At 43.5% G+C, this 25,177-nt stretch overlaps 1 protein-coding gene and 1 long non-coding RNA gene across 2 annotated transcripts in view; both read right to left on the minus strand.

The window, feature by feature from the left end:
• The window catches only part of CACUL1 (CDK2 associated cullin domain 1), a 46,855-nt gene extending 40,547 nt beyond the window's left edge, over positions 1-6,308 (minus strand). Inside the window, exons 1-2 of the mRNA XM_068688957.1 lie at positions 5,860-6,308; positions 173-299 (exon numbers count right to left, since the gene is read on the minus strand). Of these exons, the coding sequence (XP_068545058.1) occupies positions 173-299; positions 5,860-6,121 (389 nt within the window). The 5' untranslated portion in view covers positions 6,122-6,308. The remainder of the gene's footprint in view (positions 1-172; positions 300-5,859) is intronic.
• Positions 6,309-10,799: 4,491 nt separating this feature from the next.
• Positions 10,800-25,177, minus strand: part of LOC137859638 (uncharacterized) — a 30,370-nt gene continuing 15,992 nt past the window's right edge. The window contains exons 3-4 of the long non-coding RNA XR_011098426.1: positions 12,396-12,495; positions 10,800-11,170 (exon numbers count right to left, since the gene is read on the minus strand). This is a non-coding gene — a long non-coding RNA (uncharacterized lncRNA). The remainder of the gene's footprint in view (positions 11,171-12,395; positions 12,496-25,177) is intronic.

Consider the following 25,177-nt stretch of genomic DNA (forward strand, 5'->3'; position numbering starts at 1 on the left):
CATTCCAACTATTTAAAAAATATTGTACTTTACATAACCTTCCCTCATCCCTCCCCATAAATACAAAAACAACATATGCATAGGCTGCAAGACAGAACATTTACTTTTTTTTTTTAAAAAAAAAAAAAAAAAAAAAAAAAAAGGTCATGAAACACTTACAAGATTTCCTTACCTGTATATTTGTTCATAGGAGATAGGGATGTAGTCACCAGGACTCTGAGTTAAAAGCTGATCTATGGCACTGTCCAACTTTGGCCAATATGTGCTCTTATAGTCTTCAATTGTTATAACATTCATTACTACAAGGAAAAGACAAAGCTACAATTAGTGGTTCTTTTAGTACAGCTTCAGCCAAAAGATCATAACCAAGTGAACTAGCTGCAATTCTGATTGCACTGATAAGCTGGCCTTAAAAAAAAAAAATAGGAACAGCTCACTTCTGCTAAGATAACCTCACCTAAAAATAAAGCCCACACTTGAATCTGCATCCTTTTATTTAGAAAATAATAAGAAATCAGAAAAGCTGCCAAATCAGTGCTTGGATAAATTGTAGGGGCCTAAGAGGCAGGGAAAATTAACAAAGATAATCAACTCCTAGGAATTTTAGCATGACAAAATGTATTAAACACAGTTGACATTTAAGTCAGTTGACTACTAAGACATTTAAGTCAGTTGACTACTAAGTTAGAGAACTTTGTGAGAGCCCAGAAGCAACAATTCCACCGAGTCCTCGCAGGCAGAAGAGCAAGCTTTGGCCAAGACTGACGAGTTTTCAGACTGGTCCTTCCATGCAGCTGTATGAATTTTACGAGCCTCAGATGACACCAACAGCTTCCTTGGCCTAAAAGCTTACACAATTCCCTCTGCCTTCAATTGCAGTTAGGCTCCTGGGAGACTTTTCTGGATCTGCGTTTCAGTTCCCCCTCTATCTTCCTTTTCCCCACAGGAGGCATTTACGTTAGCACCATCACTCCCTGATTTTACTCCAGCGCTTCCCACCTGCACCCTCTTGCGCAAGCCACAGGCACAGGAGAGTTTTATGCTCTTTTTCTTCAGAGAAGATTTCTGAACTACCTTCATATATGCAGCTCAGTGCCAGCAGCAGCCACGTTAGAAGGGGCAGCACCTTTCCCTTCAGAGACCTACCTGCTGGCCTGTCACACCACCACTGCTTCACAGCAGCCACTCAAAAAGAAAAACCTCAGTAACTAACAGCACAAACTGTACTTAACCTCAAAACTATGTACTCCAGGAAATCTGAGGGCATTTCTTCATTTCAACACCATGTGTGGGCCAGCATTACATGGAACAGAGACTACAGATAATTCCCACCCCAAACTGCCGGGTTTAGGCACCGCACAGAAGAACTACGTTGAATAGGGACTCAGTGTAAATACGGGTCTCAATGTACATTCACTGCTGGGTTTGGGGAGCAAGATTTACAACATGTTATCTCCATGAGGGCTTGGTAGGTCGCTGTTGGCAGCATTACTAAGAACAATTTCAAAGAAGTTGGACAAAACAGTTAACAGCATCATGACGAAAAGAAGAGTGTGAAGAGGACATAGACTAAAGAGAGGTGAAAGCCAAGAAAAGTGTGCAATCACTACCTGTAAGAGCAGGTACTACTCCTACCATGAGCCTTTTGAGGGCATCCCAGCCAGAACCCTTGCTGAAGGGGAAAATTCACCCCTTGTCCATCTGTCTGACAAGGATCTGCTCCAGTTCTCAGCCCTTGCAGGGTGCCAGCCTGGGGCAGCTCCCACCCAGGGGCCTTACTACTCACCCGGGGGCCTTACTACTCCCACTTGCACTCAGTAGCAGACTTTGAGGATTTGCATTTCCCCTGGTTACCCAGAAAAGGTGGATCTCTGCAGAAGTGCTGCTCCGCAGAAAACACTGAACCGCAGTCAGCAGAAATATCAATCCAAATGTTGGTTGCGGATTTGAATGTGTAACACCCACATCTGGTTTAACACATTAAGTTCTATTCGTTTAAGAGAAAAGAAGCAAGGAAGAACAGAGAACACTGCACAATGTAAGCATTTCTTTTAACAACGTGGAAACAGAAGGAGGCGGCAGGTAGGAAGGCCTGTCCAGTAGAAGCACTCCACAGATAAAGGTCACAACACTTATGACAAGCCCCAGCAGGTCTGCAGGGAAAACACTCATGGGTTCCAAGTAACTTCCTAGAAAAGCGTCGATTTTATTCAAAAGACTCTTACAAGTATTATTTCATTTGATTTCCACACTTCGTTTCTGAAAATAAGCCAACCGCAATGTTTACAAAGTTAAGAGTCCAAGGACTACCCATTGAACAATCACTATTTTTATTCTCCTAGTCCAGAAAACAAGCTCCTTTCAAGTTTCACCAGCTGCCACAAGCCAGCAATACCCTTTTATTTTCACAAACACACACACAAAGAGCAAAGGATGGCTCAAAGCAGTATCCTACAGTTACAGACTCTGCAAGAACAACCTCAAGGCCAGGAAGAAAAGGAGCCACAAACAGAAGGAAAGAAAGAATGAAAAAATATGGACCCTTTGAAAACATCTTTCTTTTTTTTTTTTCTTCACATCTTTTTAGGATGACATCCTTAAAGTTTTCCCTACACTAGGTACTCAAGATTTAAAAGAAATTTGTCCAACAGCCTCCATTTCCATTTTGCAAGGCAAGGGTGATTCTAAAAGATGAGCTTCATTTCCCTGAGACTTACATTTCTGGGAAGTGACACAGGCATTTTGTAACACGGCATGCTAGAATGCATGATTTTATCCAACTACAGCAAGTTTGATTTCTCTCCCTGCCCCACCCGAGTCTGATTCAATGGAAAGGAAGCCAATATTCTCCAGTGATTTATGTTTCACAAGTAAAGCTAGAGAAGCAACTGATGCTTTTCCACACACTAAAAAGTTCAAAAGAAAACCTGTGCAAGTCAAACGCAGCAGTGAAATCACTTAGGTGAAAAAGAATATGCATGAGCTTCATGATAGCCTAGATATTTCAGCATCACAGCTGTAACTGAAATACAGCCAGCTCCAAGATATCAAGCAAAATGGCAAAAACACTAAGTTAAAAAAAATCCCAGAGTAGGCATACATCGCCCAGAAAAGCGATAAGAAAAACTTACGAACTCACGTTTTTTGCATAGCTCAAAAAAAGATGCTAGAAAGGTAAGAGGCACAGACCATGAAGAATGGCATAATAGTATAAATCAGCGATACCACTGATTCTGTTATTTATGTGAGGCAACTTTACCTGAACACATACTCCAAAAGTTTACTATAGTCGCATAGAAAAGCTGTCCTTTTAAAGCTATGGCTAAAAAAGCAAGCGATGAAGGCATAGGTGTAAGGGAATCCAACCTACTGCCAACTAAGCAGGCATTGGTTCGTCAATTTTCCGTCATTTACTCAGTCAATAAAAACAGAAGCAAGACATCTCTCAGAAGTTTTGATTATTTCACCTCAAGAGTGAAATATATGAAGCTTTATTGCTTAATTAGCAATGCTCACTACATTCCGAAAGTATTCTGTACAAGAGTAGAAACTGCAGACACGTGCCTGACACTAATTTACAATCTCATGGCCACCACTGGAGCTCCACGCTTCTCTTTTCCTCACTTCTCACACACACTTGCCAAGGAGACTCCCTGTAAACCCTGCCTGAAACATCCTAGCAAACCTTAGCAAGTCCATGAATCTGCGGCCTTCAATTCTTTCCTGGGTTTAGTGATACTTTCCTTTGTCTGCACTAAGGCTGGTTAGCAAAAGAAGTGTTAAACTCCTTGTTTTTTCCTGACACGATCTGTCTATGCTGTATTAAACTACATTATGCAACAGGGTAGGCAGAGATTTAAGGGATATGCTGACACTCACAGCCTCACGTGCCCATCCGAAATGAGACTGGCATTAAATACATTCATAATCACCCTTGCTTGAAAAGGATGAAAAAAGGAAAGCTGCATTTCCCCCAATTAGGGTATGCTGCCATTGCTAACAAGAAGTGGTTTCCCTTGGAGTACTAAAAGCTCTTGCTCTGATTTCCCCCCTTATGACCTTTATTTTTCTTAATAGCATCACTTTATAAATCCTTGGCTATGATTGAATCGAATCAATGTAAATAGATTTAGTTATAAGTTTACTACAACATGGAAAATTGTCTTACATTGCTCTAACCAGAACAAAAGCTATTAAATGAGCTATGCATTATGATACCTGATTTCTGATTTTACTTCTCTGTCTCACCCAAATCTCAAGGGAGGAGAAATGCATTTGCCTCCCCTAGAAAGATTTTGAAGTTTCCATTTAATCTTCTTCCTCCTTTAATGTGCAAGCTGAATTAGACCAAAAAAGGGCCCGCTTGACTGCTGTAGTCTGCGACCAAAAACATGAACAAAAGCAGTAAGCTCTAAGTAGTTATATACTAAAATATAGCAATGTATTTATTTTGTTTTGGAGGAAAAAATCTGGATGGGAAGACCAACCTGAACATCACTGGAGCTCCAGTTTACCACAGACAGCACCGCAGGAAGCTGTCAGCCATCTGTGCTCTTATAGCTCACCTGCAGGACAACCTAACCAAGCTGAATACTGCTTCGTGCTCTGCTTCGTGACACAGGCAGGGAAGGAGCCCTTTTTATGTCGGGCCTCTTCCTGCAGGAAAGACCAGACAAACTTTCTTAACCAAGCTCAAGCCTGACAAGCAGCTTCTGCAGGCACACTCTGCCACTGGGAAGACACAGCAGGCAGAACTCGCACGCTGCCTCCCTCCTCACTGAGTGTTTACCTCTGAAGTGACCTCTCGCTCTTTTTCCATATGTGGAAATTAAAAAGAGAAGATTGAGGGGTCAATCCCCAGGAGCATCAGGATTAGAGCATGCAGGATCCCTGCCCAGCACCTGTACCACATCACCAGACTTGTGTCCTTCACATACACACACCAACGCTACCAACAACAGGCAAATGTGTACAAAAAAAAGCTGTACTGACCGTATTACCTCGCCGAGTTTTGTATTTTACAAGGCTTAACAAATGCTGAATATCACTGAGACAGCTGTCACATTGGGAATATCAAGGCCGGAGAAGTGAAAACGAGAACCCAGAAGCCACACACGCAGCAAAATCACGCAGAGCTTTCTCCTCTGCCCCGATGATAGCCCTGGACTAGACGGAAACTCACCTTCCCATCCGGGGAAGGTCCAAAGTTCACACTTTCATTCAGGAAAGTGAAAGGAAGGAGGAAAAGCTCAACCCCTAAATTTCTGAACTGGGAGTTGTGAAGCTCACTTCAGCGAGGCCAAGTGACATTTCGTTTCAACCTCCTCGAGTGTTTCCGAGCCACCCTCAGGTACCTGGGGCCCTGACGGCAAGGCCGGCAGAGAGCCAGGCAGCTGCAGGAATCTGGGAGCCTCGGCTTCAAAGCAGCCGGGCTTGGCGGCGAGCCTGGAGCCACGAAACCCAGGCGGGCAGGGAGCCACGAAACCCAACTTCTGCCTCCTGGTCGGCTCCGAAGCTGAGGAGCTACGGGGGTCAGCTGGTGGGGAGGGGGAAAAAATAGGAGAGAAAGAAGAATGGTGCGATTCCCATCAAACTTTCAGCATGGCAATCGCTGGTTACAGGAACATATGAGCCAAATGTGTGCTTTTTGAGAGCCATGAGACAACAGGGCCTCCTTTGCCTAGAGAAACACCTCATGTAAACGCCAGCAGAACCTGAAGGAGCAGCAGCGAGACCTCCCCTGCCCCTCCCGAGCTACAAGGAGCCCCCACGTCCCCACCACCCACCCCTCACCCGCCTCCCCACAGCCCCTCAGCCCCCCGACCCCCTCCCCATGCCGGCGGGGGCAGCCCCACTCACGGAACTTGGAGGTGGAGGCGTTGATGTTGATGGCGGCGGCGATGGCCCCGGCGCCGGGCGCGGCCGCCCCCCTGTGCGCTGCCTCTGCCGGCCCGGCCAGCGGCGGGGACCCCCTCAGGAGCCTGTCCCCGAGCAGGTGCCGCTCGTAGCCGCCGCCGGAGCCCCAGTTGTTGTGGTTCTGGTCGTCCATCGCGGCTTCTCCTCCTCCTCCTCCTCCTCCTCCGCCGCCTTCCTCCTCCATGCTCTCCTCCTCCTCCTCCATTTGGCCGCGCTCAGCGCCCGCCGCCCATGGGGGCCGCTCTCGGCTCCGGGCACGGCCCGCGGGGGCCCGGCCGCGTAGTGAGGAGAGGAGCAGGGCAGGGCGACAATTTGCGACAGCCCGGGCTCCAGCGGGCAGGCTGGGAAGTGTAGTTCCTATGGAGGGGTGGCCCCGCCGCCATCAGAGGGTGGGGAAGGGGAGGAGGCGGCCTCAGCGCTGGGGGTGGTGCTGGCCGCCCCTCAGGCGGCGCAAGGCCTGGCCGGGGGTGGTTGTGTTGTCCCGAGCTCGCTCAGATTTATAATAATGAATAAATTGTCTCCTTTCCTTCAAGCGTAAATGTTCCAGGGCTTGTTTATGCTCGCAATCGAAGGTTCTGGCTGCTTTCATGGATGAAACGACACCAGGAGATGTTTGTTTTTTTACTGAAAATGGACTTCTGCTGTGTGGGTTTTCGCTTTTCTCTGCAAAGCAACGCGAATAAAGTTGTTAAAAGCAGAGGTGTCCACCCTATTTTACCTTGTCACAAAGTTTTCCTATTTCGTGACAGCAGGTGCCATTGATTTCACTGCGCATCGTAACAGTGCTCTTTTGAGTTGAATTTGAGCCCAATTTGTCCCCACTGCATTCTTTACATTTATGTTTCACCTACCAGTATTTTCCTCAGTTATAAAGATCTAACTCTGTGACCACCACAGCTTTGTTCACACCAATACGCAGTGCTCGGGGACCAAAGACTGCCTTGGTGCGCCACACACAGAGCCCAGGTGAGGGATTCACACGCCTGTTGTGGTGCTTGACCTGTTGCTGCCTGCAACTTAAACACAACTGGAAAAAGGACGGGATTTTGTTGTTTCTGTTCGTCACTTTTGCTGCATCTTTTGCTGAGGAGGATGTGAGATAGCGTGCAAATATCAGTGGAGTCACAGTGAATATTAAACTTTGAAAGCTAAAGCAGCAAACCATTTTTAGCTTAGCTACGTGTTGTAATTTTCTGATAATTACAAAGAAACACGAGAAAGGTTTGCATATCTTCACTGCGTCAAGAAAGACGTGTTTGTGCTCTCAACCTGCAAAGCAACTCCATTGTAGCCTCCTACTCATCCACTTCCACTGATCCCAGCAGCAGCGCTCAGGTTGCCAGTATTTAAGAACACCATGACCTGAGGAGAAATCAGGAACTTATCAGTAGTTTTTATCTTGATTAATTTCAGAAACTCTCATGTTAACATCTAAGAGCAGTAAGAAAAGGCAAGACAAACACAGTATTTTTCAATTCTAGTACTTTTTATATTCTGTTTCATAGCCTCGTGTTGCACACACCTGTTATTGTTGCTGTCTCTGTAACTTACTGGCCAGCTTGGGTCTTTTAATTTTCTTTGCCATGATCTTTAAAGGTACATTTCCTTTGTAATCCATTTCACAACGTTCCTTGCACCATGACTACACTCACTGCACTTCCTTGTGGCAGAAGTCCAAAAAAGCTTGGGGAGTACTTCACTATGGCGTTCTCTGTGTAGCCTCCTCTGTTGCCTTATGCAACGAGCTGTCTCATCTTACAAATTAAACAAGGAGCTCTTTCTTGCCTCCCATACAGCAAGTGGCAAGCTGAAACAGTAATCTGTGGCTCATGCTATTTAAACACGACTGCATGCCGATAAAGGCACTGTCAAATATTTCATCATTAACGAACACCTGGTTTTGCATACACTTCAGACTTGTCCGTATTGTTTCCTTTTTTCCTCGTCAGTGTGTGAAAGTTTGACTTAGGCTTAAATATGATCTTTGCAAAATTATATTTTGCAATACCACAACTATAATTATTAAGTATATGAGTATAATTATTCAGTATTAATTGAGAACACCACATACAAATGCAGTTTTGATAAGAGCTTCCAGAGCATCTTCACATCTCCATAAAATCCCTGGAGATGTGTGACTTGTATTTATTGTAATTAGCTCGTTGGTAGACTATTAGTACTTTAGCACACAAAGCAACATGCTGATGTCAGATCTGCAACAACACTTTTATTTCAAACTCCTGAATCCATATTTAATTATCTAGACGAGTATCTGCTTCAGCTTCTCTTCTCTCCTTCTCTTGTTTGTTTTCTTTTTCCTTTCCTCTCGTGGAGGTAGCAGGTAAATGTTACATGAAGCCTATTAATAAAGGATATACATAATGCTTCCTGCTATTGATGCTAAACAGTATAAGATGAATACAATTTTTATTTTAAAATAACCCATTTTTTTCCTTATTTCCCAAGTGCATAGTCCACTGAAGTCAATAGGAAAATTTTCATTGATTTAAATGGGATTTCAATCAAGTCCTAACACAGCAGGTAAAATGCTTTCCAGATTTATAGCTCTGGCTCTAAACACCATAGGAAAAAGGAAGATTTTACTTCTGAAAAGAAGTAAATACAAATGCTAAGCAGATCCTTAAACAGTGCTCCGTCAGGAGGAGCATGAAATGTTGCTCTTACCATGGCAAATAAGATAGCCCTCTGCAGAATACTGATGGAGGATGGACAAGGGAGGTTCAAGTGCCTGTTATTTTTGAGACGTATTTTGGCAGTGTCCAGGAGGTGACCTGCTCAGGCTCCGTGAACCACTCGTCCCTCTGAAGCCTGGCAGTCTGTGGCAGTCCCCTTCCAGCAGTGACTAGCACTTAGGGCAAGCTGATCAGTGAACAATTTTCGAGCAAGTGCAGGCTACACAAGGCAGGCTATGGAAAGATGACCCTTAGCATTTCTTTGACTATATACAGACTGCAAACACATCTGTCTCATTATATTACAATCTCGTAGCTTGTGGGATAAGGCCTTGAGAACTAAAGGCATTTTATGATTTAATGACTCACATTTTATCAGCAGTATTGATTTCTGAACAGGAAGGAAACACGGCACAAGCTGAAATCAACTGCACAAAGAGAAATCATCCTTGCCATCTCCCACAGGCAGAAGAAATCCAAAGAAGCAGCATATTTTAGAAGTAAAGAAATCCCAGCTGTGCACTCCCCATAGAGCAGGGGCGTGCTGGTGCCCACTGACAGCCATGGTGGGGGAGAGAAGCACCCGCCCTCCATGTAGCCAGTGAACAGCAGTGTGCAAGCTGCTGGTCACAGCCAGACACAGTGCTTCAGGGCATTTATTTGTCCTTTCTACCCCTGTGATGTACAAGAAACATACATAGGTATGTTCCTGTTGCACAGAGCAAAACAGAAATTCATAGAGGAAAATGTTTGCACGTCACATTAAGTATTAGTAGAAGATGCTAATTCAAGAGAAATTAAATGAAACTTCAGATTATCGGGGACAAACAAGAAGAGACAAGTGGTTTCATCCCTGTGTTGTGCCAGAGTCAAAAAATATCCCCCTGAAACTCCAAAAAAGTCATAGAGGACACACTGTGCTCTGCTCGTGGCTACCCTGGGGGTTTATGCAAAACCTCCATGGGATAATTTGTACAAGGGTAAATGGAAAACTTATGTATTAGGTTTACGTGTATACCTGCTTATGTCCTTCAGTACATAAGGCTGCGTTCCTCCTCTCCAGACACAATGAGATCAGGACCCAGAACTGCGTGAAGCTGTTTATAATGCAGATTTACTTCCCAGCCGGCTCCCTTTTCTCTGCCCAGCCACCAGTGTCAGCAACATATTAAAAGCACAGTGACTGCTGAGATTTTTCCTACTTCTCCACTAGTGGTCACCTTCCCTGCACGATATGTGCTTGATGGCGGGCCCTGCATGCACTAATAGGGCTTAATTACCCTGACCAGCCTCACCTTGCACCCTCACCCCACAAACTCTCTGCCCTTTTGTCCAGGAGCTCAGGACTGATGGTTCAGACCTTCCATGTACTGTGTCCAGTTACCTCTCAGTGCCAGGTCTCCCTGTGTTACCTTCTCTCCAAAACTATTAGACAGAATTATTTGAAGGTCTGTGTTGCTCAGCTCCTGGATGTGAGGACAGCTCTGGGTTCAGCCCATGGGAACAGGCAGGAAAAAGACTGAAGAAAGGCAGAAAGATGGATGGCGAATGTATCCCGTAATTTTACAGCCCATGTATTTTGCCCATTGGATTCAGTTTTACAGCACTGATACAAAGCACAATTCTTTTAGCATAATCGCACTGAAAGCATTTTTGTGGCATGTGATACAAGTTAATCCTTCTTACTGTGGACATGCCCAGACTATTCGGCACTATAAGTCAATATCAAAAGGAACTCACACTTAAAAAATAAAGCCTATTGGCTATTATTGATTTGGTTGTTTCTTGAGTCTTTCATCAGCCAGTCCAAAAAGTGTGGTTAAAACCCCTGGACCAAGGGACTGTGTGCCTCCGGGCCATTGCCATCCGGAGCTCCCAGGACAGCACAGCACACCATTTTCCCATGTAACAGGTTTAGGCTCTTCATCAGCACTGGTGAATTCAACACAGCAAAAGAGGGCAGAGGACATTTCACTGAGGCTGTTTTTTATGGCGTTAGATGTCAGCACGCTCCCCCGGGGCAGGCGGCGCTGTGCAGGTCATTACCCACACAAGTGCATCCAGTGGCACATACTTATAGGGTATCATTTGGCGATAAACACGACAGCCCCAGTTTTATTAAGGCAAAAGGAAGAAGCAAAACAGCATGTAAATTTTCTGCCGTTTCATCATGTTTTCTCATTTGACTTGCTCCATTATCTCCTGGTAATCTTCTGCCATCCTACGTCTCTGCGCATGTGTGCAGGCTATTGTAAGCCCTCTAAAAGCACACCATTTATCAAACAAGTGCTCCTTGACTAAAAGCAAAATGAAACTCAAGGCTTCTCAGAGCAATTTGTTTATTGTGTCATTAAGTATTTCATTTCTTTCTTCCAATGTATTCAGAGAATATGCATGAGTCTGTGAAAACTTCAGCTCCAGTTAAACAAAGCTAAATAATAGAATACATCATGTAATGGTTTCTGAGAATCTGAAGATGCTTTTTTTTTTTTTTTTGCACTAATTTCTTTATGATTTAAATCTTGATCCAGGTATCCAGGTTCCCCTTTCCACTTTGTAACCTGAGAATTCAAATACAAAGATGTGTTGGGTATAAAAGCACAACAATTTTAGTCATTTTAAAAAAAAAAAAAAAAAGGATTTTCTTAATAGTGATCAACTTGTTTTTTAAAGGGACATTACCAATACAAGTAGGCATAAATATATGTATGGGAGTTTTATAGAATGTCCCCAGTTATGTGTAACAGCAGCATTGTGCTGGTTACAAAGAACCATCCATGTAACAAAACATTCTGGTTTGATTTTTTTGCAAAATAATAATTAATAATAATAATCATAACAACAACAATAATAATAAATAAAAAAAAAAAAAAAAAACACAGTATAAACATTGATGGGCAGATCATCCTGCAAAGTGAACTGTCATTCGCCTAGAGGTGGAGCCAGTCATCTGCAGGGCTGAAGCACGGAGGAATGATGTTTTGTGAGAAAAAAGCAGGAAAACTGAAATACTCAAAGTCAGATATTTTCTTGAGTAACGGCTGTATGTGTGTGATCACTAGTAGTGAGTGGCAGATTACTGGGGGTTTAGGATACCTTGTGATAGCCACAAGACAATTTTGGGGAAAGGAGACTGAGGGAGTGGAAGGAGGATGGAACAAGAATTGTACAAGAAAAGCAGTGCATAAAGGGGAGGAGAACAAGTATGAGCTCCACTACAGAGTAATGCTTTGCTGCCTTCTGATGATTAGTCCTGCAAAATGCTTTTAAGCTTAAGGCAGAGCTTCTCTTGCTGTTTCAAAAATAAGTCTTTCTAGGAGATTTCAATCAGATAGTAGGAAAGCTTTCCCCATCACAGCTTTTTTGTTTGCTGTCACATCTAAGACATTCTTGGAAATAATTTGGGCACCGCATATCCAGCTGGCCTGAACCATCAGCACGCAGCAACAGAGCTGGCGCCTAGTCTTTGTTTTGTATTAGATAGGGGATATCAACTTCCTCATTCTTTGTATTTTCTCTGGAAACAGAAAAACAGCATCCATAGTTCCCCCTGCTGGAAAATAATGCATTCACCAGGTCTAAGTTTTAAACCGGATCGCTGTCTTTCCATAAATATGAGAAGCAGGGAAATATCAGTCCATTAAAACTTTCAATTTCAATAAGCTGACATGCTGGGGAAGGCTTTAACGAGTCTCTTTTTGGTTATCGCAGTTACTGCCCGGTTTCTTGCTTTGCTTTTAATCGAGTACTTAAAGGAAGCTCTGCCACATACCCTGATCAACGTACCCTGTGAATCTGGTGCTGCTCCCCACTTTCCATTCTGCATTGGTCAGGGTCAGACCCCTTCCAATATCTCAGCAGGCCAAATTGTCCCATTCCGGAAATACTTCAGAGTGAAAGGAATAATACAAATGCAAGAGGTTTTGCAGACAAACTTAAATCAGAAATAAGAAGTGTGAGAGATTTTTTGTGTTCTTAGCCAAGGAACAAAGCCCCAGGCAGACACCAGCCTCTAGCCCACGTGATGACTGTTATTACCAGAGCAGCAAGAGGCCCTGTCTTAATCAAACTTCACAGTCAGTGCTCCATCCTCGTTCCCCCAAATCAACCCAGTGCTTTGGCATCATTCACCAATTAAAATCTCGTCCTGCCTGGTTTCCTTGCTCAGTCCTCTCTAATCTTCTTCTTACTTCAGCCATTTCTTCCCTTCAGCCTGTCTTTACCCACCCAGGTTCTGTTTGTGTCCCAAGCCTAACTTGCGCTCCTCCCACCTCCATTCCTGTCAGTCATATAAGCTCAGCACAGCAAACTAGAAGGTCAGCTTCAAAGAGAGCCTTTGATTTCTCTCCCAGCTCGCTACGTTATCTCCTTCCTTTACCTGTTTTCTGGGGCACAGTGCCATCCCCCTGCAATGAGAACCGAAGGAGAAGGAGGCTTTTAAAGGATTCCTAAAACTCCAGTATCCTTCAAATGTCATCTTCTGGTGCTACAAAAAATATCTGATCCATTCCTGTTGTGGTTGTGCCATGGTAATAAGCAACATTAACAGATTACACTTCAGGACAAGTAGTTTCTCTGCTCCTGTCCTTCCTGCAAGCTGCTCCTGACATTTTATTTCTAAGTCAGAGCCCTATTCACTTGGTTTTGTAGAGATCTTCTTTGAAGTCAAAGCAGAATTCAAAGACAATACTCTTTCATCTTAATACAGTAAAAGAAAAAAAAATGTGCTTTTCTGTTAAACAGCAATTTCTAAGTCATATTTCCTTCTAGGGCAACTTTTGTTGGCAGAATTATAGTGGCAGCAGAGCTATCATAGCATTCCTGATGCTTTACATTGCAAACTCTACAAGTTTTACATATGCTTAAGCCTAGAACAGAGGGACTTAGCTCTTAAACAGCTTAATTCAATGGTGCAATTTCTTTGATATACACCAGCTAAAAATGCTGGATCCAAAGATCAAAGTCAAAAAGAAGATGCTACAAAACAACAAAGTGAATGGAAAACAATGCAGGGGCAAAGATAAACAAAACAAGCTTTATTTACAGAGAATAATAGGGCATGGGAAAATAAACAAATCACTTCTCCTTATGTGTATTCATTACTGAGGCTTCAGGCATGTGAAAATTTTACTACAACACTCACTGCTGTAATGCATAATTAAGAAAAGCACAAGGAAGGCTTCTTATTACAGGAAGAAATCTCAGCTGAATTTAACCAATTTTTCATATAACTTTCTTCAACACTTCTCTGTTGAGGTGTAATGAGAATTACCATATTGTAGGTGAGCTTTTATGTGTTTTCTTATCAAAGAAGTTAATAAAGAAGTTGAAAAAAAAAAAAAAAAAAAAAAAAAGATATCACTAAGGAGGAATTGGCAGAATTACAGCAAATTATATATTTAGCAATCTGTTACTTAAAAGTAAATAAAAATTTAAATAAAATAAAATAAAATAAAATAAAATAAAATAAAATAAAATAAAATAAAATAAAATAAAATAAAATAAAATAAAAAAGTCAGTAAGTAGCTTCTCTAGTTGGGTAGCTTCAGAGACAGAAAATGACTCTAAGTTCCCTTTAAATGCTTCTTCTGTAAGCAAAATAGGTAAAGAAAAGCCTGTGTGACAAAAATCAGGGGAATTAGGTCAGCTTCTGGACACATCCGACAGTGCAAATGCAGCACATCTCTAACCTATACAATACCAAAATCATTTAACGCGATTGTTTTCAGGTCAATTTTCCATCACCCACCTTTTTTTTTTTCCCACCAGAGGCCAGAAATAGCACCTCATAATTTATCTTCTATGTCAGGCTTTGTAGCAGCTTTCCCCTCTTGAGCCACTGAACGCAGTTTACTGCATCTGCTTTCCATATACACACTAGGATCATATTTTGTCTATTGCATTCACCTGTCAAATATTGTTTAAGAGAACATGCTTCAGACAGTGCTAGGGAAGGCTACATCCACAAGACTACCCTCCCTTGTGCTTATAATCCAGTGTGTTCATGAACTGCTGGGAAAAGCTCACAGAACTTCATCAACCTGCAACACGCTGCGATGAGCTGATGCTGCTAATTTGCATTGACGAGTTGGATGTCAGAAACTGGTTGGCTGGTAAGTTTATAAGTTCAAAATAAACAGTTCCCTTGGACCCAAACATTCCAAATTTCTGCAGATATATAAATAAAGGTGGTATCGTGACCACTCTGGGAAATCTCTAGCGTGTCCCCAGAGCCTTCCCCAGTTCCCAGGTCAGGGTGTGAATCCCCTCCATGTTCTGGCTCTTCATAGGTAAGACTCAGGCGTGACAAGCCTGTGTCCCTCCCCATCGTGACCTTGGTGCCCTGCTTTATCCAGGAACAAAACTTGGTTTCACAAGTCAAAAGAGAATGGCTTTTGGGCAGGTGCATGTTGTGGGCAGTCAGGAGCAGGCCCAGGGCCCAGGGCTCTAGACGAGGCCGTGCTCTAGCAACATGGCTTCTCTGTGCTATTTCCTCAGTAGCTGTGGACAAGATAAAAGAACAGCTCGGGTGATAGGAGCGTTCTCCTGAAGTTGAACCACACTGAACCAGGTTATTTATCTGTTTCCACACCCTCACGGTTCGGAAGCAACAGACTGACAATTCCCATATCGATGCGTGCAGTGAGACTCAAGTCAATGGCAACTGGCGCCCGGCGGTTTGTATACTTTTATGTCAGTATCTGCCTCTTCATCTTTCAAAAAGCAGAAAGAGCAGCCAGTCCGAGCTGGAATTCAGCCGGCTTCATGATAAAAAGAGAAGAGTTCCCTTGAAGAGGTAAGTATTCAGCCTCTGCTTTGTTCAGCACCACCTCCTGAATAGCAGGAATTAGATTTGAAAGGTATGCTCTTTCGAGCGGCTCTTGAATAGGAAAAACTATAGAAGACTGCACGTTTTTACAAAGAAAGAATGTGCTCTTCTCCACTTACTGATCCCTTGCTCAAAGAGCACAGAAATCACCTGCTGCAGGTGCCAGAGTAGGAGAACAAAACAAAACATAAAAAGAAAAATGGATATTCTGGTAGCTATGGAGAGGCTACGAGAAAAAAATCTAGGTCACTGAAAACAGGCAAAGCACAGGAAATGTTTTCTATTTCCACTCCCCTCCCCTCTCTACTCCCCCCAAAGCATAAATAGTTCTGTGCTGTGATTCACTGGAAAGCTTCTCCTTCCCTGCTGAATATTGAAAGAGAATATAATTGCTTTTTCCACATACCAATGATGATGAGAGAGACCAAGGTACATTTTCTACATAAATGTAAAAGCATATTTACAAAAAGCAATATTTCATTCATTAAAATCACTCCTGCAGGAGCTGGAGAGCTTCTAGCAGAAGTGACATCATCTCAGAACAAGTACTGAAAGGAAGACAGGAAAATAGAAATCACCTCCTCTTACTTTTTTACAACAAAGCCTACTTTGCAGCTTAACAAAATCTGCCTTTTATTTTCTCATAGTAGTTGCAGATTTGTTGAAATACCAGCCTACAGCTTGTATGTACCTATACCTATATATATTATTAATATATTTCTATATATACCCTACATATATAATCATAATAAAATTAATTTTCCATTATTCCAGCTGTGACCATATCAGTTCCTACTGAAATATTTCATCTTTTATAATCCTTTGCATTTTGAGGGTTTAGATTTAAACTATATTGGACTAAATTTATACTTGTTAGACTGATGCACACTTGTTACACCACTGCAATCAACAAACAGAAAAAAGATTAGGCTTCAGGGATAATTTTTCAACAACGAACGTATGTAATTAGGGGTTGTGGCCAGTGAAGGGAGCAGTGGACTCTCTGTTACAAGCTTCTTCACTTAGTAAACCTGTCACCGGGTGATGCATGCTGGCTCACAACGCAGAGGTCCTTTCCAGCTCTGAAAACCTGTAGAAGTGCTCTCTGCTGATAACGTCCTCTCCACATGCACTCTTGCACACAGTATCAGCAGCAGACCTCCTAGACCTCCCAGGCATTCATTCCAGGAGACCTTGCATCACGTTAAATCCCAGAACTCTCATGCAACTAAAATAATGGTGTGCCCTTGGTCAACAGCCATTTGCTCATTGTCAGCTCAGTCCCTGTGAGAAAGGCACCACCCAGCAGCAGAACCCAGTGCCTATTGCACAGGGATACACAGCTGGAAGAGGAAAGTGATAAAAGTCAACCTGTACTTGGTTTTTTAAAACACCAAACACTCACGGAGCCAGAGAGATGTCCCTTTGCCTAGGATACACCTAGCTGTACAGCAAATGCAACACATCAATTGCTGATGTTATCAAAGGAAATAGCATTTCCAGCCACATGGGAAATATGTCAGCAAAACAAATGGATTCAAATAAACAGCAGCAGAAGGCACATAGAAATATTGATTCATGGCTTTTCATCCGCTGTCCTTTTCAAATGGTCCCTTTCCAGCACTCAAGCTGTTGTGATAAATGCCTCCTCCCCTTCCTGTATTCTTCACTATTGAGAATACACTTTGTGTGATTTTTTTTGAGCAGGGAGAAAATAATAGAGGAGAAAAAAAATAGAAAATATAGAGGGACCTATACTCCTTAGTGATTCTGTTTTTGAGCCATTAGTTTGCCCTGCTGTATCAGTCACTGCTTTGCACATCTCCCTAATACAACAATGGTTGATTTGTATCAAGGAGCTTCTCTGTAAAGGCAAGGTGTTTAAGAAAAATACTGAATAAGCGTCATTAAGAGAAGAAAGCAGTAGGAATGCATCAAAGGAAACAAGATCAAAATCACTCTAAAGTGAGCAACTGCAACAACTGGAAAAGTCCTTCCCATTCAGACAGGTCACTTATTCAAGCCCAGCCTAAATCAAAAGTGAAAATTAGTCCTCTGTAGCTGCAGAGAAAAGAGATGAGAGGTCTCTCTACTGCTTGACAGACAGCCCCACCATGAAAACAATTACTGTCAGTTCTAGCAAAGGACAACACAAGGTTGTAGTTTCAGCTAATTCGTTCAAAACATCTGTGAAAAAAAAAAAAAAAAAAATGTTATGTACATTTTTTGATCTAAACCCACTTCCACAAGCACATTTATGGCACCCAACACCAGAAGCACAGAAAGGATGTACAAATGGCTTTTGTGAGCAGCTGCTCTGTGAATGGACAAACCGAGCAATAGCAGAGACCTAGGGCAGCCTCAGAAACTTGTGCGCAGGGGCAGCTGCGGGGCTACCAGCAGAAGTGCCCTCTCCTGCTGTCCCATCCAGCCACCCCAAGGGAGCACAGCTTTCTTTGGCATTTGCAAGCAGACAGGATTTTAGCAATGCCACCGATGTCAGCTCTTCACAGAAACATTACCTGAGGCTTAAATGAGCGTAAGTGTTTGAGGAGTGCCATCAAAACCTTACAGCTCTCCTTCAGCACACCTCATGGCCTGGCTTCTTGAAGCAGGGCCCTGCTGCCCACGTGAGTCTTCCCAGGCAAGACAATTCATCTTCAAAACAGAAGCAGCAAAGAGACATTGCTGGTCTCGTCCCTGCACCCAGCTCAACAACTCGACAGTCGATACAGGAAGGCAATCCCATAGCAGGGAAGGAACGCACTGCTTATCCACACACACTCTAGTTGCCCTTTTTTACAGCCATAAAAATGTCACTGTGATGGCATGAATAACCGCCCTGATGAATTTCAGGAGTTTCAACACATCCTTTAAAAGCAGAAATCATTAGCAAGTATCTGTCTGGCCACTGACAGCTGAAACAGTGAGAAGACCGATCATTTAATAACAGTTAAGGTTAAATATATTCCTGCAGTTTATCATCATTCACTCTCCCTAAATGTGTGACATGAAGAAGTAAACGCTGAGAAGGACGCTGTGAATTACCCAGCGTGGCAGATACAGCCATCAGCAGTGAGCTTTAACATCAAATCAATTTAACACAGGAATGTGACAAACAACACCAGGGGATCATCATATGGCATTAAAGTTCCCATAATATCAGCCTCTCATGTATGCAATATATTGGAGGCAGCTCTTCAGTAGGCTGTAATGACCCACCCGCCACTGCAATGATATATGCACTGTATATTAAAGAAATAAAACAGGAATTATGCATGATACTTTTTTTTTTTTTTTTCCTTATTCAGGCATGGCTTCCTGCAGGCTGAGGAGGATTTTGTGTGAGGACAGACAGACAGCTCGGTCCTGCTCCTGGCTTTGTATAGACGCATCCTAGGCAGCTCATAGCCTTGTTCACCATTTCTTCTACAACCGATCTGATATTTCCTGGTGGAAACACTAGCTGTGCTTTATTCAATTCCCCATCCGAAGCTTTAGAGGGCTTTCAGCAGAAGGGGAAAAAGAACTGATCTAGGTTAAACACCATTTGTCATACAATGTTTTTAAGCCTGTTTCTCTTCAGTATGTTTCCTGACAGCTCAGCCCAGCCAGCCTGGAAGCCCTGCCCGAGCAAGTGTACTTCTAAGGCCAAGCTGAATCAGCTTCCAAGAAAACATCTCGGTGAGCCTAGCCCAGCTACGCAGAGAGGCACTGTGGCATCCTACCACAGATGGGTGGCCCCATCTCATCTCACTACAAATACATGCAAGGTTTGGGTCTCCAGAAGGCTGCCTGGTCTCTTTGTGTAGGTGATTCCATGTACTCACCAGCTTTTCAAGCAAAGAAAACAGCAATACCCGTGGCCCGTTTTGGGGCCTACTCCATTCTACCTGCAAACTGGGGAGTAAAGACCCAGTGGAGCAGAAATCCCCACAGTGTGAGGACCTTGTGTCACTTAATGAAGAAGGATGATGAAGGAAAAGAGAGAACACGAATCCAGAAAGACGAGATGTGTTTAGAAAACTGCACTATTATCATGAAATAACTGGCTGTTCCTTTCCCAGTTCTCTATTCCAAGGTTAACTTTGGCTTGGAAGGGGAGATTTAGGTCTGAAAAGGTTATGACTGTCTCTTTAATTGCCACCCAGCAAAAAACATGCTTTTTTTCCCTGATCCATGCCCCATTCCTTATTCCGGGGATGAAGCTGGAAGAGTGAAGTTTGCCACAGCTCCCAGGTCAGAGCCTTGCACACCCCCTGCTGGTTACAGCAGCTGGTGGGTGCTCTCCCTCATCCCTGCAGCCAGACAACTCAGCTACCTCGTACCAGCAAAGAATCAGGGAAATTAAACTCTAACTTGCAACTCAACACAGCTTTTACATTGGAATGCCAGTGCACAATAACAAGGCAAAAATAACAGCTATGTCTGTCACCTCTGCAACAGCAGGCAGCTTCTCGGTCCAAGTTTCCTGTGCAGCCATTTATAGCTGCACAGAGCAGGTGGAAGCCGTTGCCATTCTGATCTGGCAGCGTTTTACACCCACTCTGAATCAGTGTAAATCTCTATAAAGAGGTACAGTGTAGGAGAGCCAAACATATAGCATAAACAGTCTCCTCGCGATGAGCATTTGGGATCAGCTAGTTTCCTTGCTTACCACTGCATACCTGTAAATAAAGTAAGTCTGAGTGGGTAAAAGCAATTTGGAAATGCTCTGGAGTGCTGACAAAACAGAGGTATCGGTTTCAGTATGAACAGGCCCCCAGCTGCAGCACAGGGCCGGAGCAGGTGAAAATCCCAGCTCTGGGCTGCACATCACCTCCCAGTCAGCTCACCTTTCCGAGGTTGTCTCCCACTCCGGGGAGGGAGAGAGGCAAATTCACTCTTCTCATTCCCACCAAATTTGCATCTGCCATTCAGAATCTATGTTTTCTTATTACAGAGCTGACAAAGTGACAGCGATAATTAATCTTACTGTGTACGGAGCTGATTGATATCAAGCAGAATTAAACTACTGTAATCAGGTTAGGCAGCTGCAGATGTGTGAAGTGCTACACTTTATCAAATTCTGCAGGCACGCAATTTGATTCTGCGTAACAAGAAAGAACAAAACTATCGAGATAGTGGATAGCCAATAACATAGAATTTCATAAATGCATATTTTTTTTTAGCTCTTAAAAAGTGCCACACTTGCCAGCTGTACACAAGGTGCCACGACGTGTTAATACTGGTATATCAGTATTGTCAAAGTAGGCTTCACTGGATGTGCTCCGTGTTCAAATCAACATGGGCACACACAGACTGGTCGTGAGACAGCAGATCTTCAGAGCTGAAGGCTCCTTGACTTGGATAACAGGAGTAAACGTGCAGATCTATAAGGGTGTGAAGTGGTGCTGCTGAGGGGGACGCTGAAATAGAAGCCAGACTCAACAAGGACAATCTCTCTGTCAAAGCCTTTCAGTGATCGATGTCAGCTGCCATCGCAGGGGGAGGAGGGAAAGCCACAACATGAATATTTGATTAAATTAGGCCGACCTGAAGCCTCTGCCAGAGCGTGTGATGCAACGTGTTTTCTCTGGGACACAGGGTTTTTCTTTCACAATGGATTACATCTTTGTCTTGCTTCACCGGTTTCTGTTTCTTCCTGAGCTGGACGCTTTTGGCTCTCGTAACAAAAGGCAGGGCTTGTCAGTGCTGGAGACTCCTGGCCTCCCCTGCCAGCTCCGCAGCAGTCCTGGCCCTCCTCAGCGTGCTCCCCACCGAGCCCTCACGGCAATGGTGAGCAACGAGCTGAGGTCTCAACAGCCAGTGGAGCTGCTGCATCCTACGTGCTCACAGGTTTTAGTTTGATACACCTTGTGTAGCTGAGGCAGACAGCCTAGGGACTGTCTATACAAAATTTACTAACCCCTTGGCATTCATTCCCTTTTTACTCAAGATGCTTTACGTTTAACCCAGATAATAAATCTCCTGTACTGGATCTTCTTCTTTCCCTGTAGAGAACTACAGGGCTACACTGTTCCAGGCACTACATGCTCTTAACACATCACTCCCAGCATGGCTGCTTGTTTGCAGAGGCTCACCTGTAGGGAACAGCTTATTTTCATTAGCTTCCTGGCCTAGGGTTCAGCACAGATCCTGAACCTGAGAGGCATACCCCAACCTGCCCGCTTCATCTCCTGTTTCAAGGATTTTTTCCAGACTAGCCAGTCTTTTATGGCAGGTGCCACCAGAATTGGAGGCCTCTGGTGCTGAAACTCCACCGACCGTGCTGCCAAGCACATCGCCCTGCCCCAAACATGCAACCACAAAGCAGGATGTGCCCACCTATCCTCCTGACCCTCTTCCCTCACAGCACAGAAGCAGACATTTCTAATTCATTGAGGCAACAAAAAATTGTGAGTAGAAGTGGGTCAGACATGAAACTCCTGTCCTCCCTAAGGATAATTTCCTCCCTAAGCTCCCTAAACTGTGCCTGGCAATATTACTGCATGTGTTTCTACCTGTGAGAGAAATATGCTAGTACTGGAAGAGGCCTTCAAGGTTGCTGGGATTCACTCCTGCTCTCAGAAATAGCTCTTCCATGTAAAATTGCTCATAAATTGATCAAACTCTCTCCTTAAACTAATTAAGCCTGTAGCATCTGTTGCAGTGCCTTACTCCTCTAATGCCTAAAAGCTCTCTGCCAGTTTCCAGCCGCTGTTCATTTTGCAGCTGGTTTATACTCATTTGCTCTGTTTACCTCCTATCAATTCCATTGAGTGACTCCTTGACCTCATATTATTTAGTGTTTCATTGTGCTCCTTCATGCTCCAACACCAACAAGAGTAAATGCAAAAACAGTAGAACACATTCAGAGAAAAAGGAAGAATCACACAGCTCTAACCAATTATGCAGGGATGGGGCAGACGTAAGTAACAGCCCACAGCTCTTGCTTGATGGAAGGTCGTTTTTCACTCATGCTTCTCCCTTCTCTCCAATTAATAGCATCTCCCTTCCAAAGACTACCAGACTGGACAGCACACAAAAGCAGGTAAAAGAGAGACAAAGCTCTTAAAATCAAGCAGCTTCATCCTTGTGAAACATTCCAGGTTTGACTTTCTTGGCTTTCAGAGCACTTGTTTTCAACACCTCCTCTTTCAATAACCAAGAATCAAACTTTCCAAAGTCTTTCATGGAAAAGCTCCTAAAATATATCGCATAATGGCCTTTCATATAAATAGAACCGAGGCAGTGGAAAACATCTTCTGGGGCAACAAGCAAAGAGGTAGCTTAACACAGAGCCATTGCAGGCCTAGGCTTTCTGTTGCTAACAACAGAAAGTTTATTTAACTGACATAGGACTGGAAAATTGACCAGAAAATGTTATAAAATATTCCAGCTTATCTGAGAGCAAACATAACAGCCTCATATACAGTTGTACCACCCTTTCTAAGCTGAAAACAAATAGAAGTATAATGATGAAATCCACAAGCACAAAACCATGAGGAAGTCCTGACTATGACCATGAGGCATTTAAGTATCTACAGATACCTAACTTGGTTTCAGATGAATTCTTGCAAACAGGTCAAACCCCTTTCCTTCCTATGTTTAAAAATGTTTGAGAATTTTTGAGGTTACACTGAAAAACTCAAAAATTGATTTTTTAATTTTTTTTAAAGAACAAGCAACTAGCAGTCTATTTATTGGATCAGATTCTAGCCACTTGTGTTTGAAGCTACTGCTGGTTTGCACCAACACGAGGTGTTCAGGAGCAAAGTGAACAGGGACAAGGCAGCTGTGACTGCTCACTTCCCTTGAGGACAAGGGGGTGCCAGGGCTCTGGGAGCCCAGCAGAACTGGGTACTGGTACACATTGTCCCACTTTCTCGATGAGCTGGCACTGCTGATGAGCTGCTGGAGTGCGGGATCAGACCTTACTTATTCCCAAAAGTACAGGGAATAAAACAGTGCAGGCTTGGTCAACTGACCTAGTTCACAGATTACAGTGTTTACACTGGAAAACACAGTGTTGCTGGTGGAGGTTTTTTGTTTGGTTGGTTGTGGTGGTTGTTGTTGTTGTTTCTTCCTGATAAAAACATGCCAGACCATTCATTTTCACATTTTCAGAACGTATTTTTTTCTATATCAAAGAAATGTTTGGGCCAACATTGTCTTTTTTGGCTTTTTATTTTATGTATCTGAGGGAAAGTTAAAAACTTGGGGAGGGGGTTGAGAGGGAGATCAATCCACAAACATTTTCCTCACACATTCTTAGCTTGGTCAGCAAACCAAAAAATCAATTCTTCACTCATTTCTAATGCTCAGGGTCACTAAACGTGAAACACATTCTTTTCCAGTTAGTCACTCCTCATAAAAGGCATGAAACTCCATGGGCAAATGGCTTTAGTGTAGATTTGGAGACGCACAAATTAAAATTAAACCAGTGTCCAGCAGCTCCTTTTCCCCACAAAAGGTGAGTATCGAAGGGGAATGATTTTCTAGAAGCTAGTGCACATGTAGGTTAAGTTGTTCCACGGGTGTTATGATGACTATGTTATGTTCAGCATAAATAGCATTTTACTATAGTGGCTTCTACACAGAGAAAGGAATTGGACATATTTCAGTGAAACATTTTGTTAATCACCACTATTTTCGGGTTAGTTAAATCGATAGAAAAATGAATGCTCTCAATGTACAATTTTCTTTCATCCCTCCCTTCACAGAAGGGGCACTTACATTCTCGTAGAGAGGAAGACAGCAGTGTGAGCAGATCCCCTGTGTGCCCGCCACTCTGGAAAGCCAGCAGATGCTGGGAGGATGGAGATGTAGCGACAGACACAGCCCCCGGGCCTCCTGACCACCAGCTCTCAGACCCAGCTCATTCATGAGCTCCTTCTGCTCATTGTCTGGGGCAGCCCAGCTCTTTTTGTGGGACTTGGACAGGTCAATATTGCCAACATGGGTAGGGATGCAAACCCATCAATGAGCAATGCTGGTCCTGAGGCTATGGCACGGCTAGTCCACAGCAGATCCACAGACGTTTGCCCTGGAAAGAGCCAAAGACATAATCCAAGGACATCAGGGACAAGGAAAGGGTCAGGGACATCATCCAAGGACATTATCCAGGGACTTCATGCCTCCCTCCATTTGAGTGTCTCGTGTATTCTAGGAGTAATTCCCATGCCTCCTAATACTAGGAGGTATGGGGCAAGCATTATTCCTGGGAGTTTAAGAGGGGCAGGGAACCTGGCTCTACTTCTTGCTTTAGCACAGCCCGCAGAGCACTCACCCTGCAGCTTGCTCCCTCTGGGGCATCCTGCAGCTGAGCAGTGATTTTTCCTTACCCACAGGCACGCACACATACTCAGAACAAAGCTGGAGTTGTAACTCCATTGTCCAGCTTTGTCGCAGCTGTCACTAGTTTGGGAAAAAGTCATGAAACTCCTCTTCCATTTCGAGCTAACCACCGAGCAGCGTGTTAATTTTCTGGGTCAGCATCCTAGGATTTTCCTTTTCCTAGCATGCTGTTCAGCACTCTCCACTCTTTGACATCATGTACAACTTCTATAGCAAGAGAGAGCTTAATCCTCTCTGAAGTAATTTCTTTCTTCTTTTACGACTGGAGCCCTGGACAGTCTGTTATGCTTCAGCCCCAGCGCTATATTTAACTCAGCCATCTTGTTCATTCTTCATCTCAACTACAGCTTGGCTAAAAGGAAAAAAATGCAGTCATGAATAAAATACCAGGAAGAAAGTC

Source organism: Anas acuta, chromosome 7, assembly GCF_963932015.1.
Source record: "Anas acuta chromosome 7, bAnaAcu1.1, whole genome shotgun sequence".
Lineage (NCBI taxonomy): Eukaryota > Metazoa > Chordata > Aves > Anseriformes > Anatidae > Anas > Anas acuta.